Source organism: Vanessa tameamea, chromosome 6 (genome assembly GCF_037043105.1).
Source record: "Vanessa tameamea isolate UH-Manoa-2023 chromosome 6, ilVanTame1 primary haplotype, whole genome shotgun sequence".
Taxonomy (NCBI): domain Eukaryota; kingdom Metazoa; phylum Arthropoda; class Insecta; order Lepidoptera; family Nymphalidae; genus Vanessa; species Vanessa tameamea.
Window position 1 is genome coordinate 7,579,155 of NC_087314.1, and position 19,212 is coordinate 7,598,366.

General features: G+C 31.8%; 2 protein-coding genes across 2 annotated transcripts in view; one reads left to right on the top strand and one right to left on the bottom strand.

Annotated features, from left to right (window-relative positions):
- The window catches only part of LOC113393579 (programmed cell death protein 2), a 324,102-nt gene extending 307,856 nt beyond the window's left edge, over positions 1–16,246 (bottom strand). The window contains exon 1 of the mRNA XM_064215068.1: positions 16,230–16,246. The gene's annotated coding sequence lies outside the window, so the exon portion shown is untranslated. The remainder of the gene's footprint in view (positions 1–16,229) is intronic.
- Positions 1–18,993, top strand: part of LOC113393414 (transmembrane protease serine 9) — a 36,233-nt gene extending 17,240 nt beyond the window's left edge. The window contains exons 5-13 of the mRNA XM_026630285.2: positions 141–267; positions 739–808; positions 2,647–2,756; positions 3,390–3,511; positions 5,001–5,227; positions 6,785–6,987; positions 15,818–15,974; positions 16,667–16,825; positions 18,538–18,993. Of these exons, the coding sequence (XP_026486070.2) occupies positions 141–267; positions 739–808; positions 2,647–2,756; positions 3,390–3,511; positions 5,001–5,227; positions 6,785–6,987; positions 15,818–15,974; positions 16,667–16,825; positions 18,538–18,657 (1,295 nt within the window). The 3' untranslated portion in view covers positions 18,658–18,993. The remainder of the gene's footprint in view (positions 1–140; positions 268–738; positions 809–2,646; positions 2,757–3,389; positions 3,512–5,000; positions 5,228–6,784; positions 6,988–15,817; positions 15,975–16,666; positions 16,826–18,537) is intronic.
- Positions 18,994–19,212: the final 219 nt, after the last annotated feature.

A 19,212-nucleotide genomic window follows, 5' to 3' on the forward strand; every position in this document is an offset into this window, starting at 1 on the left:
TATTTTTTTTACTATCTTCAATAATATGAATGTAAGAGTTTTCATTTTGCAGCGCTTTAAATTTTAATGCTTCCAATTTTCTCACGAAATAGTCTGTGGGTTAAACGCGGTTATCTTTTATAGTCTCATTTCACTTGAAGGTTTAAAAAAGTCTTCGTATTCTGAATGGGCGCGTTGGAGTGCATGCCTCGGTGGTCACAAAACGAGGCGGCGACACTGCTTACATCGGCACATTTGTGGAGATTCGCTCCGAATACAAGTCGCAAGGTATTCTTATAGCAGAAGCGTACTGCTCATTTCACGTTAAAATATATTTTTTATTGTAACAGATATATTCTATATTAAGCAATACTTTTATTTTATTATAGAGGTTGTTACTTTCTTAGGTGGAGCCCGTTACATTTAAAATAAGTCTATAATATTATTTTATACGTATTAGTGAAGTAACAACATATAAAAGTGCCACTGCTGATCTAAGGTTTCCTCTTCTATCGAGAAGGAGGCTTGAAGCTTATTCCACCAAATTTGGTAGATACGTAGGTGGCAGAATTCCATTCGACATATGCAGATTTTCTGACAATTACTGGCCCGGTGTTAAACCCGCTTTTTCCAATCGAAGATACGCCTGTTTTAGCCACTGTACTATCTCGGTTCTTCTTAATAAGGAATCTAGTATTGTTTGTAAATAAACGAATATATATATTAATGTGTACAAATTAGCGTGATTAATGTTTACAGTTGCGGTGTCTTACGTCGGACACACAAGCCGAGCAAAATGCAAGGAAATGACAAACAACATATACTTATGGTAAATTAATATATCCTAATTATAGACGACTAGTACTTATATTGTATTCTCGAAATCTTAGTACCTGTATAAATACAAATTATTTTAGGCGAGAAAACTCAATTTTAAAGTTTACATGAAGTATTTTCTGTGAATAAATATCGTAACGGATTATATTTAAAAGAGGATCAAAAAGGGATTTATTAAAATTAATATTATGTATCTTTTGTAATGAATAATTTTGGCTGTTATCACTAAGTATAATTAAAATTTCGTCATGCGAATCTTTTTAAGAATGGAAACAAAAGCAAATGTATTTATATTTACAATTTCTTCCACAATTAAGCTGTAATTTTACGTATCATGGCATGATTTTAATATATTCTATATATTATTATATAAAATTAAATTATTCGATATAACGTCAACGAAATATATTTGGTTTGGTGAAATATATTTGTATTACATGGTTAGTTAGAATTTATCTTTTATCTCTTTTATGCGTACATACATATGAAGTTAAGTTAAGGTAGCAGCCAAGAAATGTCACACAGATGGACTTGCTTACTCTATAACGTATCTTCAGTACGGTTTGGTCGATACATATAGTAATAACATATTAAAATGTCAAACTACCGTTTTATACCTTTTAAGTATGCATGTGTTTGGATGCAAAGATGCTATAACTATTTTTTAATTTGTCTTAGTAGGTATGATCGATCAAAATCGTACTTTAACCAAATTCAAAATAAATACTATTAAAATGATTACTTCGAAACAACCTAAAATGCCAATCCAAATTAAATCTATAGTGTATTGTTTCACTTATTCATTATAGCTTTGTCTTTGTGTTAAATCATTGGAACAGTTATATTAAAATGATTGTAATTTGGTAGTTGATATATTTCATTTGAAAAAAGGATATTATACTTGCCCGATTCTTCTCGGTAAAAGAATCAGAATATTGCGATAATTTTGAAAATATCTTCGAGGAAACAAAATAATAGGAAATTCATAATTGGGCACGATCATTAACATGGGTTGATTGTTGGTATTAGTTTTATTAGTCAACAAAAAGATTATTCAAAATTATATAAAAATTATAATTGAGTTTAAGTTTTATATTATATTGGAAAGTTACTTCCTGATACTTAAATGACTATAAAATTAATTGAATAATTTATTAAAAAAAGATATTCATGGCATTGGTATATGTTTCGTAGTAAAAGTTAATTTTTCAGTCGCACGTCAATAAATAAAAGACAAGGAAACAGTTCCACGAAATTTTAAGAACTCATTTCATTGTTTTAACGAAGGATTTATTATTTTGGATCAGTTACGTAAAATATATTAAACGGAAATATACAACATTTTTTGTTGAAAACAAATTTGTTTATATTTTGTCTTTGTATGTGTTTGTATTTTATCTTGTAATTATATTCTATTTATTATGTCTTGGTGTGCTGATAAGTATTTTAAATATGAATAAGTGTATCGTTTATTTTTCCTTTGAAAAATTATTAATTAAATTTGAACACTTAGATAATATTTCTGTATTTGATATTAGATTTTATTGCATTTAAAACCCTAATATAATATATACAACATACATTACAAATAACAATTTGTTTTATAATTGTTAAAATATTACTCTAACTATAAAATACTTTTGATAAGATTAAGATAAAGTAATTATATGCCAATGTATTAAATACGGGCTAAGTGATCACATTACTACATTCTACAACAAAGATTTGTGTTGTAAATAGTTTCAAAGTTACATGAGTTATATAGTTTTTAAGTTCGTTATTTACTTAATGTTTTGACATTTTATTTGAACCACTTTTAAACTTTTATAGCCCAAGTTACGGCAGCTGGATGCAAAAGACGTTCAGAGAAAGTTTCTAGGATTCTCTCCCTGGAGCACTTGGACTCGATGTTCCAGAAAATGTACTACTATAAGGCGAAGGTACTATTTTATTTATTTATATAAATATCTCGTTATTTAATGTCATTCGGGTAGGTCAGTTATAATATTAAAAATACAGCAAACCGCTTAACATATAATAATTATAGTAGAAATATTCACATATAAATGTATATGTTATATATAAATATAATAAAACTTCAGAGTCTAAGAGAAATATAATATTCAAATAATAATTCTTAAACAATATCTGCAGCGACAAAAATATATTTATCACTTTTTCGTTTTTCAATTTGTATTCTGATATCTCTGAGAATTTATTTTTAATATTTATTCTGATAGTTTTCTTCTTAATCAATTCATTCAAATATCGAGATATAGTCAGTTGACAAGTAACACAATAGATGGTCATTGAACTTTTTGTAAATTCATTTTGCAAACGTCTACTCAATCTTTCTTGGACTTGACGACAAACCTATTAAGAAGTTTAAATTGATTTATCTCTGCTACTCGTATTTCGATAATGAATAAATTAACAACACAATTAACAATACCACTGTATTGCATAATACAAATTTGACTACATTAAGTTGAACCATTTTTAAACTTGTACTATCATAATATTGGACAAATGCATTGAAACTACAGTTAGCACATTGTAATTGCATTTCGTAGACATTGTTTGAAGCCAGCTGTATGCGGACGAAAAGTAATACGACAGTCTGCGTATTGCTACTTGGAGGATAGCTTTTGCTATCAGTGGATTCGTGGCAGAATGCAGCGACGAAAGGACCCAGGTGAAATTGCACATAGGTATCCAGCTAACAACTTTTATCTATTAACCCGTAACGACTTATGTGCAGTTACCGTATTCAAGAAACGATTTGTTTTGATTGTAAGACATAACAATTCAATAATATTAAAAGTGTTCCAATGAAGCATGTTTCGTAAATTTGCAGGAACTACCTTAACAGATTTCTCTATTAATGCTTTAATACCATTTGTTGTTTTACTCATAACTCGATAACGATCGGCTACTGATGTACCATGTGATAACGATTCGTAAAATACAGTAACCGGGCGTTAATCGATTAAAATGCTGCAGCTTTACCTATCCTACGCATTATTTAAAAAAAGTCATGTGTGTCATAATTGCAATACGCTTGATTAACAAATAATTTATTAACATCATATTTTATTTCAGAGTCGGGCTTTATTGTTTCACATTAAAATTTCCGATCATAATAAATAAATGATATCATATAATTTATCAGTATAAAAGTGAAATATGAATTTAAAATACATAAGCAGCCTGTAAATTTCCCACTGCTGGGCTAAGGCCTCCTCTCCCTTTGAGGAGAAGGTATGGAGCATATTCCACCACGCTGCTCCAATGCGGGTTGGTGGAATACACATGTGGCAGAATTTCGTTGAAATTAGACACATGCAGGTTTCCTCACGATGTTTTCCTTCACTGCCGAGCACGAGATGAATTATAAACACAAATTAAGCACATGAAAATTCAATTTGAAGCCGAGATGGCCCAGTGGTTAGAACACGTGCATCTTAACCGATGATGTCGAGTTCAAACTCAGGCAAGCACCACTGAATTTTCATGTGCTTAATTTGAATTTAAAATACGAGATGTTCCATTTTTAAAATGTAAATGTCATTCCATCTGTGGAACGATGTCATTTGGCAGGCCAAGCTTCCGGTTATTGGCCTAACGAATGATGCCAAATTAAGCTGTTTATTAATTACGCTGCAACTTAAAAACCTTACCTTTAAATTACACAAATTAATTTAAATTTTATCGGCTCTGCTAAATATGAAGTAATAATTAATATTTATATTCCAAAAATTTGCTGTTTCCATTTTTTCTCATGTTTCAAGTTTTGAAAAAATATAAAAAGCTGATTTTCGCGTATTAAGTTTTTATACGTACTGCATACACCGTACATAATTTAGTCGTAATACAGCTACTATTTAGGTGCTATTCATTTTATACGTAATTATATGGAAGTTTAGTAAACAGCTATGTTTATATTAACTGTAACAGTATTTTTTTTAAATTTACGACCAGTATTGATATGTCTGCAAATGAACTAGTTGTGTATTAAAAAAAACAATTTATATATATTCTCCTTTTATTATTCTACGCTAAAATATTTCATAATTAATTTCGTAGAATATTATAAATATCACGTAAGCCCCTTCGTAGAATACAGTTAATCTTTTCTGAGCTTTTTAATACATAAAAAATATACAGCAATATAATCATTTTAGAAAATAATGTCGTTGAGACTATGCCCGAGCCAGTGCCAGCTATACATCCAGAAGATTCTCGAGCGCTATCCTCGAAACTACCACCTTGCGGTAAACTCGGCAGATACCGTGGTTCTCCGTATGGTCGACTTCGAGCTAAAATGAAAGAAATGGTCCGCATTATAGGAGGTAGGGCAGCGCCACCGGGAAAGTGGATTTGGCAAGTCGCAGTCCTAAATCGGTATAAGGTTAGTTAATCAGATAATGTGTTATTTTTTACATAATCATACCTTATTTTTGCTATCGATTGGATGCTGTAACTTTATGGACTCGCTCACTATTTTGATTGCCTCGTTGGTCTAATGGCTGGTTGTAAAGTCACATATCCCAAGGTTCTGGTTTCACACTCGCGGCCGGTGAAAAATTATTAAGTTTTTTCGTCGAAAAACTCTCAGTAACAGGTCGGAGCCTGGAAGAGTATACGTACACTACTGTGCTTCGAAAAGCACGTCTTTCCGGTCGAGTTGGATTTGCGAGGGAAAAAGAGTTGAGTTTTCGAGTTGAGTATGAGAGTGAGGCAATAGAGAGCATCTGTGTTTGCGCTCACACTTGTGCACTATAAAATATCCTTTGTGTACCGACTCGACTCTCGTCGTCTTGCAGTCAGTCAAGGTCAAAGTCAGTCAGGTCAACATGATTACCTCCTTCGTTTATGTCATTTCAAGTTAAATTAAACCCTTATATATTATGCCTAAATCGATATCTATAAATAGTATAAACAAAAGTTATATTTTTGCTCTATCTGTATCTTCGCTAACTTATTCTGAAGCATTCAATGGATTTTGATGCGGTTATCATTAATAAATGGCGATAAACAAGGAAGATTTGTATACACACTATGTAAATCATTTTGTAATAAATTGCTGAACTAAGTTATTATATTCAAAAAACTGTTTTCGTGCGCTTACTTAATTACGATTCAAACCAATTTTATGTTTCTCATTTATGACATATTTATGTAAACTATTACATAAATATACCCACTGAATATTTTCTAGCTAAGCACACTTCTAATTTACTTTATTAATAAATTTAATCCGTGCGAAGCCAGGGCGGGTTACTAGTATCATATAAATTCATAAGCTTAAGTAAATATATTTTTAATATTGAAACAACGAATTCTCATAATGAACATATTATGTTTTAATTAAAAGAAAATATTATTAAAAGGCAGAATGTTACAATCATAAATTTATGAAACTGGGCGCAAGAATTTCACTTAGGTACCTACGAAGTTTCTTCGTTAATATCGAGGCAATTTTGCGACCCTCCTAAAATAATTAATGTTCCGCAGTGTTTAATCACATCTGCTTTACATATACTAATAAAACATTTACATTATTATAATATAGTTTTGAACAAACATTACACATAGTTTTGAATCTATATTTATCATTTTGTGCAGGTCTGCTATAGACCCGATCACAACCTATCCACAATTATAGATCGTTAAAAAATAATGATTTTTCATATATCCGCAAAATTTGTATAGTCGAGATATTTCGATATGAAATCCGTAAAATTCAATGACATGAAGTTTAACGGGCAGCCGTGTTTGACGTTTACGGGTGCAATCAGAATGTGTGTTCCAAATAATAATTTCACGCAGTTATTAAATATAAATAAAAGTTTTATATTATAAGAAAAATAATGATAAACCTTATTTGTTTAGTCTCATTTATGTTATCCGAGCGAAGCCGGGTTTTCATATAGTTATATATATATATAATATTTTGTTATTATAGGAAGCTTTTTGTGGTGGCACACTGGTAGCGTTACGGTGGGTGGTGACAGCGGCTCACTGCGTAAGGAAACGCCTTTACGTACGACTGGGGGAACACGACTTGCTCGTGCGCAGCCACGGTGAGATCGAGATGAGAGTTACTGAGGCTGTCATACATCCCCACTACGACCCAGACACTGTCGTAAACGATGTTGCTTTACTGAGGTAACTATACAGTTTATTAACTTTGAAATTGTTCGTTGAATTCAATTCGTCTTGGAATAAAATGGTTTTCAATAAATTCATATGAGAAATGTTTAAGTTTCTTATTTTTTACATTGAACTGCACTTATAAACTTAGATGTATACATATATTTTATTTTAAAAGGACACGATTTAGTAATCATTGTCGAACTGAAACTAATGAACTTTGAGAATTTTTGGCCGTTGTTAAGAATAGGGATTTTTGAAAATATTTTACAGATTATACTGGTTTAAAATTTTATAGAAGTCTATTTATTTGAAGGCACCAAAAACAATGTGATTTTTAGGTTGATTAAATATTTATTTGACCTCTAAAAACGCTATTCTGAATATTAAAAAACAATAATTGATCATAATAAAATTAATATGAAATAAATGGTAATCAGCTCCGCTTAGATAATTTTTTAATACTAAAAATAAGTCAGCTAGAAATTATAACAAAACCCACGAGAGATATTATTTAGTCGAGACATAAAAAAACGCTGCTTAAAAGACAAATAAAAAAAAAAAAATTCAGACTTATTTATTGCTCCGCCACCCGTGTTAAAATAACAGACCTTTGTGAAGACCACTCCAGACGACATGTTTCAGTTACGATATTTAAGATAATATTTATTATCGTAGTAGAGAGATAATTCGATTTTTTTCCTGAATAGGTACTCTCAATTCAATGTTTGTTTGGTAAGATAATGTTGTTACAGATTATTATTTCTACGTACTTGATATATATGTACTCGTATATAATTATAGGAATTTCATTAGGTACACTATAATAAACCTTAAAAAATGTAATTTGTTTTTAATAATAATTTCAGAATTATTCAAAATATTCTCTTTAAGCACACTGTTCCGATTCCATACATTGTTCATCTCATACCAATAGCGAAGGAATTTTTTCCCTAAATACCAATTATAGGCCCTGAAACAAAATTTTTGTTGACTAACACCAAAGAGAAAAATATTGAAATTTAAATGAAACAAAATAACATTTATTTTGAGGTTAAGATTAAGCAGGTTAAGTAAGTGTTACTTTTTATTATTTTGTATTATTAAATGTGATTTAATAATATGAATTATAATAAAAATTATACCGCTCTTTGGCATAATTTTCTAATAACTATAAGTAAGTAAGTGTATATATATATATTAGTTTATTTGGCTTTTAATTGTGCCAAGAAGGCACAGATTAAAGTGTATATATTGACATATAATATACATTTGACCGTTGATCGACAAGACATAAATTAGGGATGCCCATAGAACCGATAATATTGAACCAATAGATGTTTAAAAAAAATATATAGGTATAATATTAAGTAGCTACCAAATAAATATATTTTATAGTTATGTCTAAAATATTATTATAAATAGAAATTCTTTCACCTATATAAAATGTCTGTGAGTAACATAGGCTATATTTTATTTTATATACACTCTCGTGAAGTTGGATATACTTCACACATCAAAGACTCGTGAGAAACAGCAATAAGGCGTATTTTGCGTCACAAAAAACATCCATTAGATACGTAATTATTCAGTAGGTACTAAACATTTAGTACCATGATATTTTTTTTTTATATATACTAGATACGAGCAAGATTACCGTTTAATATTAATATCCACAATAAGTATATTAAAAAAATATGTAATATTAATAATAATTTTTATGTACAGTCAGGGTAAGAAAAGGTTCGTCACCTTAAGATATATTTTCGTGTACTCAGTATGAGCGATAACCTCCTTTACCGATTGAGTATGACATATTGCGTCGCAATGTCATTATAAGTCGCATCTAGCAAAGAGTATAATAGCGTTTAAAGGCTATAATAATAATAAGAAGAAGCTGTCAATCGGTATGATAATTACCAACTTTTCATTAAACCTCATAGCCCTTCGTGAATGCTCGTGTAACATCGGAGATTAGGACATTACTCTTGTCTCTCTCATAAAAGAGAGTGCATAGTAGTAATCCTAATTCCTACTAATATTATAAGCGCGAAAGTTTGTGTGTATGGATCTGGCTGATTTCTCTGAGGTATGGATGGGTGTTTGTTACTCTTTCACGTAAAATTTACTAAACGGATTTGGATAACATTTTGCACACATATAGAACATCTATTTGAATAACATATTGCATACCTTTTATGCCGGAAAAACATAAAATCTTCGGGAATGCCGGTGAAACCGCAGGACGGAAGTAGTAAATAAAATAGTATAAATAAATAGTTATTATGGTAAAATTTATTCATTTAAACAAATCTTATTTATTTTATTAAAAACGAATATATCCGCCATTCGTATCAATCACAGCTTGTAGTCGCTGTCGCATTGATCCAACAAGGCGAGAGCATATGTCGGTTCTTCTGAAGCGCTCCCAAATACTTCGGCAATGTTCTACGACAGCTGTTTTGGTTGTATCGTTATTATTTATCCACCGCTGCACCATCAAACCCCATAGATTTTCGATAGGGTTTATATCCGCCGCTTTTGCAGGCCAAGGAATCACCACCACTTCCCGGTGCCGATGGAACTCATCATCACACGTCACGTTAACCGTCACTTTAAATAACGGCCGAATAATATTACAAGCGTTTTTATTCTAAGATTGCAAGATATTGCAAGAAAATATATGCCACTGACAGACTTTGACAATTCAGTAGAAGATATCATATCTAATTTAAATCTTGTAATGACTAATTAGGCCATAAAAAGTTTTTATGTTAATATGACACTAGACGTAGTCCAAAGATGTTACACTATTTTGAACCAAGTTATCATACCATGTCAGTTTAATTTTATATGCAGTTGTCTGTTTAGTGCTTTAGATTCAAAAGGTACTAAGATTTTACGACTTGATAAATTAATTAATTTGAAAACTGACGAAGGTTTTCTTACTCTGACTGTACATTGTAAGTGATAGTCTTGGGACGATGTTCGATAGTCTCCTTTCTCATAGGGTGTTCGCTTATCTACGTCAACATAGTTGAGTTGAAAACTTCGTTTCAGCTGCTTTCCTGCTTAAACTATAACGTATACACGAAAACTCTGCATGTAAGTTTTGTAAAATATTAATTTGTAAATTAATCAAATTTATATAAGCTTTCAAACAATTATCTGTTTTAGTTCCACGGAGATAAATAATTTATATCATGTTTATAAATTCATAGAGATATAGGGTGGGGAATATAGTTGGAAAGTCATTAAAAAACTGATGGTGGCAAAGCCATACCAGATAACATATTTTTAAAGTAGATATAAACACCACCAAAACCATAAACCAAAATATAAAATATTTATTTATCATTGTAAAAAACGCCATTTTTCATTTAGGATACATCTAGAAAATTTTCTTGTCTGTGAAAAATACCTTTATGTCTGTATTCTATATGAATGCGAGACGTAGTTAGTGACAAAAAAGCCTCACAAGCTGCATTCCGACTTTCAAAAACTGATGTCTTCGATTCATCGGGTCGTGCAAAAAATGACAAATATGGTGTAGCTGAACACCTGTCACAAATATCGATATACGACATAGGCATACCAAAAAAAAATCGAAAGTGGGTCACCAAAGGGCCCTGAATACGGCCCAAGTTCTGAGTTTAACCCTTAAGAAAAACAAACGACGGCTCAAAAGATGTTTTTTTTAACGGAAACATAGAATGAGAAAATAACAAATGTGCTGTAAACAATTTTTCAATTTAATTTTATATTGGATTTCCAAAGGAAAATTATATAAGCTATTGAATGAAATACCTAAATAACATTTAACTTGTTATATGTTAATACTGCATATATATAATAAAGGAATTCCCTCTTAGGGATAAGTTTTTCGAGTTAGTAGATTACATGTGGCTAAATGTCATGTGACACATGCAGGATTATCTCACGATATTAACTTTTACCGCTTAGCACGATATTGATTATATTTATATAAATATAATTCAGTGATTATAAGTTCACACGAAGTTAAACAATTTTTAGCACCTATCACGATTATACTTTGAAATAGTAACTTTGAGAGGAATTCTTGATAGGAATTCTATAAATTGCTGTGTTTGTATGAATTGCTTTTAAAATATTTAAAAGCAATTCATATAAACAAATTAAGATGGCAACATTCTTCTTAAAATAAGATACATTATTATATACCAAAAAATATAATAGTTTCAGTTTAAATCTTCAGTTCTTAAGCTCAAGGGAATCGTTTTAATTGTTTTATTAATTACATTTCTTGTAGTTTTATAAAACTTAAGTCAATGACACTCAATTAATACTAAAAGACCTAATCACTTTCAAAGATAATATACCTTTTTTAATATTATTATTTTTATTGTTAATCTGTGTAAATAAAACTGTCAAGTTTATAGCTCATTTTATGGCTTTGTTCAGCGCGCAATTTAATATGGGATTGACGTTTGAGGTGCCGTGTGGATTTGTTCGTTTTTAGGTTATTTTCCTTTGAATCCAGTTATCCCATTATATTTTTGTGTGGTGGTGATTATTTGTAACTTCGAGTAGGTGAGTGAACCTTGGCATATTGTTGGTCAATACGGTCATGGATGGAGATGAGCGATTGAAGCCCCCCGATAAAGGGGGTGGTGTGTACGAATGTGAGACGGAGACTGAAAATTATCACGCTTCTGTAGCTCGAGAAACATCCCGTAAAAGAACGGCTGCCAATATTAATACTGAGCCATTGTCCAAACGTTCTATTACGGACCCAGACAGTGGTCTTGGCTCTGAATCGCATATTTACAAGCACCCATCTGTCGAGATCAACTGTCGAAAATATGGCGTCGAAGATTTTGGTCCATTTATTGTGCATGTGTCCGAGAGTGGGGCTGTTCTCGTTTGAAGGTGGTGTCCAACATATAAAAAAAGATGGTATCAAACAAATTGGTCGTAATAGGTTGTCGGTAGAGTTTGACTCCGCTAAAACAGCAAACGACTTTCTGGACCATGGAATTCTGTCCAAACATAATTTAAAAGCTAAAATTCCGTCTTATAATGTTTCCCGATTAGGTTTAGTTCGTGGTGTACCAACAGATTGGTCGGTGGAGGACTTTGTAAATGCAACTGAGTACAAAGAAGACTATGGGAAGATCATGAAAGCTCGCCGAATGAACCGTAAAATAAAAAAATATGATGGATCCTGCTTGGATACCTACACAGTCTGGCATTTGAGAGCTAAACTCTCCCAAAGAAGATCTTCGCTTTTTACATTTCTTTGGTAGTTGAGGTGTATCAGCTTCCTACCATTCAGTGTAGGAAGTGCCTTAGGTTCGCCCATGCTCAGATTGCTTGCAGTTCAAACGCTCGCTGCTACAAATGTGGACAGTCACACTCTGGTGATAGTTGTAACATCCCCTCTGGCCGTATCAGGTGTCTTTTGTGTACAGTTTATCCCCCAGAACTCCCCCATCACTTGTATGGAGAAATATGAAACGGTTTAGAGGTTCATTAAAGCCTGACTCGCTTCACTCATATGATTCTTCAGTTTGGCTGGAGGACTTCGCGGATAGCCTGGCCTCTCCTTCTGTTCCTTGTGATTTCCCTTTTTCTATTCCCTCTTCTAATTTAACTTCCTTGGATGAAAAGTTTACCTTTGATGAATTAAATATGACACTTACAGGGTTGAGAGATTCTTCTCCAGGTGAAGATGGTATTCCATATAGTTTTATTAACAAACTAAGCACTCTCAGTCTTCAGTATCTTTTGGACATCCTAAATGACATTTTTATTAAAGGAGAAATACCTGATGACTGGAAATGCCAACTCATTATCCCTATTTTAAAACCAAATAAAGATCCAGAGAAGGCTAGCTCCTATAGACCAATAGCTCTTTCATCAACCTTAGGGAAAATTCTTGAGCATCTTATAAAAAATCGTTAAGAATGGTATTTAGAAAATAATGAGTCTCTAGCAAAGAGCCAGTATGGTTTTCGTAAAGGCAAAAGCACTATGGATAGTTTGACTATACTCACAACTGATATCCGTCTTTCTTTCTCTAAAAAAGAACACCTTTTAGGATGCTTTTTGATATTTCGGCTGCCTATGACAGTGTCAATATTCCGGTGCTCAGAGCAAAAATGCTAGAGCTGAGTGTCCCAGTGAGAATTGTTCACTATATCTGTAAACTTTTTATGGGCAGATCTATTAAAATTCGAAAGGGCGGCCTTCTCCTTCCGCCCAGAACTCTTTGGCAAGGTATTCCGCAAGGGTCAGTATTGAGCCCCTTACTCTACAGCATATATACTTACGATCTTGAGCAATCGGTCAAGATCGTAAGTAAGGTTCCTTTCTGTAATATTCTCCAATATGCAGATGTTATCACCTTATATACATCTTTTGATTGTATTGATACAGCAACATCTCGTATAAATGAAGCTTTAAGTTACTTAAATATCTAGTTAGACGAACATGGTCTTTCATTATCCCCATCTAAAAGTACGGTTGTTGTTTTTTCCCGTTCAAGATTTACTCCATTTGCAAATGTCACATATGAAAGACACGCCATTCCTAATGAACCTTCCGCAAAATTCCTTGGAGTTTTTCTGGACTCCAAAATGACTGGTGTCGCTCATTTAAATTATGTAGTGAGCAAATGTGAAAAGGTATTAACGTCCTTCGTGCTCTTTCAGGTGTTTGGTGGGGCTCCCATCCATATAAACAAAAACTTATATATAATGCTTTTATCCGCAGTCGTATTGATTATGGATCGTTTATCTTGGAATCTTGTAATAAAACAGCCCTAAAGAAATTCGACATCATACAGGCTAAATGCTTACGTATTATTCTTGGTGCAATTAAATCTTCACCAAAAAATGCACTACAAGTGGAATGCTTAGACCCTCCACTATTCCTTCGTAGACAATACTTGTCTGATAGATTCATCCTTAGGGTTATGTCATTTTCGTCTCACCCACTTATTCCTCGTCTAAAGAGTCTCTCTGAAGAGGTATCAAATAACCGATATTGGCATCATAAGGAAACTCCCAAAATCATAAAGAGTTTTTTAAAGATTAAAAATCTTTCTGTGCCTGTTTTTAATAGGTAGTAATATTAACCCTTTATTCCAAAGTGATTATTCTTCGCTAATGTTAACCCTTAATGTAATTTTAAATTTTGGAAATGAAAAAGATGACCCTGTGCCTAATCAGAAATTTACCAGACTTCTGTCTGATTGGCAAGACTGGATACTGGTATTCACTGACGCTTCAAAATTTATGGGACTCTTCAAGACTTAGTATAGGACGTTGCTATGGGAATATACAACCTGTGGTACCACGGAAACCATGGTTCTTCCGATTTCGAAAAGGTGGCAAACAAGCCACATCTACCATATGTCGCCTCCGTTTGGGTCATGCATGCACACCGGTCTTCCTTGCCAAAATCAGAGCACGCGATAACTCTCTTTGTGAATGTGGTTTGGACGATGGGACGTCAGATCATATTTTTTTCAATTGTCCTAAATTGAAATTTTCTTTATACGACGTTCTCCCTCCAGATATACTCCGACCTATCAATTTTCAGTCTCTTCTCACTTATTCGCATTCTTCTTTTGTAGTTCATTTAATGAAATATTTTTTTCCCTACTAATATTTTCAATTTCCTACTAATTAATTTATTTTAATTTTTTGTATGATAACGTTATTGTCTGTGTCGTCATTTTATGTTATCTGTTTTAGGTGTCCTGGAACAAATCCCTGACATTTTTCAAAGCTAAACACCGAACACTTTCCCTGCGTGTTACTTTCATATAACGTCGTAATTGGCCAAATACGTCTCAGAAACAAGAGATGTGAATGCCATTAAAAAGAAAAAAAAATTAAAATAATATGGATTAAACATTCATTGAAATGACATTTCAATTAACTGAACAGTTGATGATGTACAAATAATATTATGATAACATTCCTCTAAGCTTTGTGACTGTTTCGGTCTAATTATCAAAAGCAATTAAGTTGTTAATTTTTGTATAATACAAACATAAAAAAACACAAGGATGCCTATGATATGATCTCTTCTAGAAACCTAAGCCAAATTGTGGATTACCTATTATGTTGATAAAAAAAACTCTATTTTCTTATTGGTCTATTTTTCTGGTAATCAATTTTAGGTGATTGCCTGCTGTGTAAGCTAGTGATTACACATCCCTGACTTGAAATGCACAAAAACTTTGATCCGACGCTAGTACTCTTTTTGGTGGTTTAAATTTATTTAAATAATGAGACTTTTTACTCTTGCATTTTATATATATGCGCAACCGGATAGTCTTTCTTGATAATGGTGACCTTGGCTGAAATCGGTTAGAAGGACATCACCAATTCTTCATAAAGTTCCTGATTTTCCAATTCACAGATTTATTATTCTAGTTTTAGGAAAACATTGCCAACCATTATTCAGCTTTATCTGCTTTCCCCTTGAACGAGTTTACTGGTTGCAATGTTTATTCACTAGTAGTCATAGAGGCCCAAATATGCTCTTTTTTATTTACTGAATTTACGAATAAATACCATTTGAACGTTGAAGGTTTGTTGACATTATATATTATTTGAAATTTCAAAAGTACTTTATAATTTGGCATATAATCTAAGACTGCATCTAATTTAAAAATCAATTAACTTACTACTAAAGTTAAACAAAAGATATTTTTATAGGCACTATTTAAAATCTCGGTCTGTAATCCTTCGGTTAGATTTTTATTATAAAAAGATACGCAGACGCATTCAAAGAACTCGCCAGTTCTTTGAATGCGTCTTTTTCAGATAACTTGTCATATTGATTATAGATTGCCTGAGCCAGCCAGACCCGATCTAGGACATGGAGTTGCTTGCTTACCCAAGCCGCATCAGATATTACCGCCACATTCGACATGTATAATATTAGGATGGGGAAAGAAACGCCCGACTGACGTACACGGTACAAGAATACTTCATGAAGCTCAGGTATTTATTTAAATTTTTCATGTTTATTGAAAAATATATCGAATAGGTACATTATTATAAAATATATATTTATAATAAAAATAGTACTCGTGATAGACCACAATTGAAACGAACTTACAATAACAGCGTCATTTTACAAGACATCTGACAACTGTTGATAACAAAAAAAAAATGAGCACAATTATTGATATGAACTTTTAAAGATTGATGAAGATGCAATTATGCTTCTCAATTTATTTAATAAATGAAATACACAGTATTTTATAAAACAGATTTAAAATGTCTTATAGACTAAATAATATCTTATACCACACATTTATTCATCCTTTTTTTATTTTGGATTCTTAGTGATTTTATACTTAACGTTATCTAGTAATTTAACATAAAGTTATGTTTCTGTACAAAAGAACTTTAACCTTTTCTATTGTTGTTATTAGTCTAGACTTCTAGCTACTATTTCTTACCCAAGAAATATTATGATCACATTTTAATCAAATTAGACAAGACAATCTGGTTAATACTAGACCGTGAAGAGTAGAACGTCGGCCTGTCAGTCTGTGCTCAGCTACAGGCTCTAACCTAAGCTACTAACCGGCAATATCTAAAATTATTTATTTACAGATAAATATATTTTTTTACAAGTATATATATATATATATTTTAATGTGTAGTTTAATTTTTTTGTGTTACAGGTATCCACGATACAGCAGGGCGTTTGTCGTCGCTCTTACTGGCAATATGCTATAACAGACAACATGATGTGCGCAGGGCGTGGTCACCGGGACTCTTGCGCCGGGGATTCCGGCGGTCCCCTGTTATGCCGGGACCGAAATATGCGATACTTTTTACAGGTAAATATGATATACGAAAGCCATCAAATATGATATGTCACGTAATAAATATTAATGCCGGGGAAATCTTCCGCCTTTGAGAAGGAGAGGTATCTACTATATATGAGACAGTTCGTCTAACACGTAAGAAAAAGCAAGCTTAACTTTTTTTCAGTACTAAGTACAAGATAAATTAAACACATCTCGGTGATGCTCACTAAACTTACATAATTCGATTTACGTATTTTTATTTATCCTGTATCTTTTTATCCTGTTATTGCGAATCGATTTTGTTAAATATTGATGAGCATTAGTTTTATCAATTAAACGTATAAAATTATCGAAACAGAAATTCAAATATATGTTACTCTAATAATGATTATGAGTTATATGACTGAGCGAATAATTATTTTGCGAATTACTATTAGATTAGTAAATAATGGGCAGCAAATAATATTCTATATATTTTTTTGTTCTAAAGCAATTTCCCTGTAGGGTCTGATAATTAATTATACTTACTATTATATAAAGGCGAAGAAAACTGTACTCGAAAGCTAGTTATTTTGCTTTACTTTTAATTTTGCCGTCTATTTTGTAATAGGGTATATGAAATTTCAACGGTCGTCCGAGAAATTTTAGACTTAGAAAATTGACAATAATATAAGTGTAATAGAAATTTAACGAATCATGTTATTTCGTTTCCAGCTCGAACTTAAAATTGCAGGCGATTTGTATTCTTCCGAAGTCACTTTTCTTGGCACAGATTTTAGATTTTAAAACTTAAGTAAACGAGGTTACAATAAATCTAATTTTTATCTCTTTCACTGTATATTTTTTATAAAAAAAAAATAACAGACTAAACGTATTTTGTAATTCTGTTACAAATATTGCAGTTATATATGTTGTGTGAGTAAAATACATATACGAACGTTAATATTGGCCGAAAAAAAAAAATGTTTATTTGTGCCAGGAATCTTCTCGAGCGTACATTGAACAACGCAGCAAAGTTTTATCACAATTAGAAGAATGGCTTAGGAAGTACTGAGCTTAGGACAAACACTCATTTTTATTTATATACAGGGTTATTGGTAATTCGACGTATTCCCGTTAGGAGGTGATAGGGGTGATTATTTGCGATAATTTTAACCCCCATATGCATGATGCTAAACTTAACCATTTTTGAGTTATAACGTTTTTTAGATTTTTTCAAAATAAGTCAAAAATGCAACTTCCAAAATTTATTCAAAAAAAGTATCAATGAAAATCTATTTTTTTCTTCTGATTTATAAAAACTAATAAACACTGGTTTTTTGTCAATATTAAAACAATAATTATCGGTCCAAATTTAAAAATGCGAGACGGAAAAAGATATTATTTCAAATCTTTTTTATTTTTTTTTCTACAAAAATACCTTAAAAACAAAAAAAATCGTTATGAAACTTGTCCTGCAGATTATTTTAAAAACACAACCGTTTTATCAGCTCTCCAAAAATGTATAACAACTAGGAACTTATTTCAAAACAACCGAAATAAAATGACCACAAAGGACGCTGGTAGAAATTCGTATTATTGTTTGTATATATTGACATATTTTGAAAAAATCAAAAAAACGTTATAACTCAAAAATGGTAAAATTTTGCAAATAATCACCTCCTAACGGGAATAATTCGAATTACCAATAACCCTGTTTATAATTGTTTGCAATTACTGCTACAAAATGTTTTCTTTTTCAGGGTATTACGAGTTTTGGTGACGGATGTGGTAAACGAGGCAAATACGGAATATACACAAGGACATCCGGCTACGTGTCGTGGATGCGTGACGTCATGAATAACAATTACTTCGACGACTGATTATAAAGATAATTAATCAAAGTGACATTTGAGATGTTAATTTATTTTAGTCGGAACGTTTTCTCAGGCAGAAGCTACAATTATTTTTTACAGGCGTTAAAGAGGAACTTGACCTATAAAAATACTCGTAAATTATTAGCTATGTTTATAATATATTTTGCATACATAGCTATTATGTACAATCCTCGTTATGAAATTCGCTTAGTCTAACAATTTCAATTGTTAATTGCTTTAAGTTCTCGGGCAATTCTATGTTTGTTAAACAAATCGGTAATTGTTTTCGTACTCCTCAAAGTCATTGTACATCAGAAACCGATGTATCATGAATAAGCAGAAAATTGTTCCTATATATCACATATAGTCAACTTCGAAAATTACGAAACGATTTGTACAGTGACGTATGCGAAAATCTACTACCGTTCATCAAGCAAAACGGACCGCTTCTTGAATACATTAACAAGACAAAGAATTCAACTTGAATAAATACTGAAATTTCCTTAAGATTTATATATTATGAGATACAACATTAGTATCGAAAACCATATTCCATCTTAT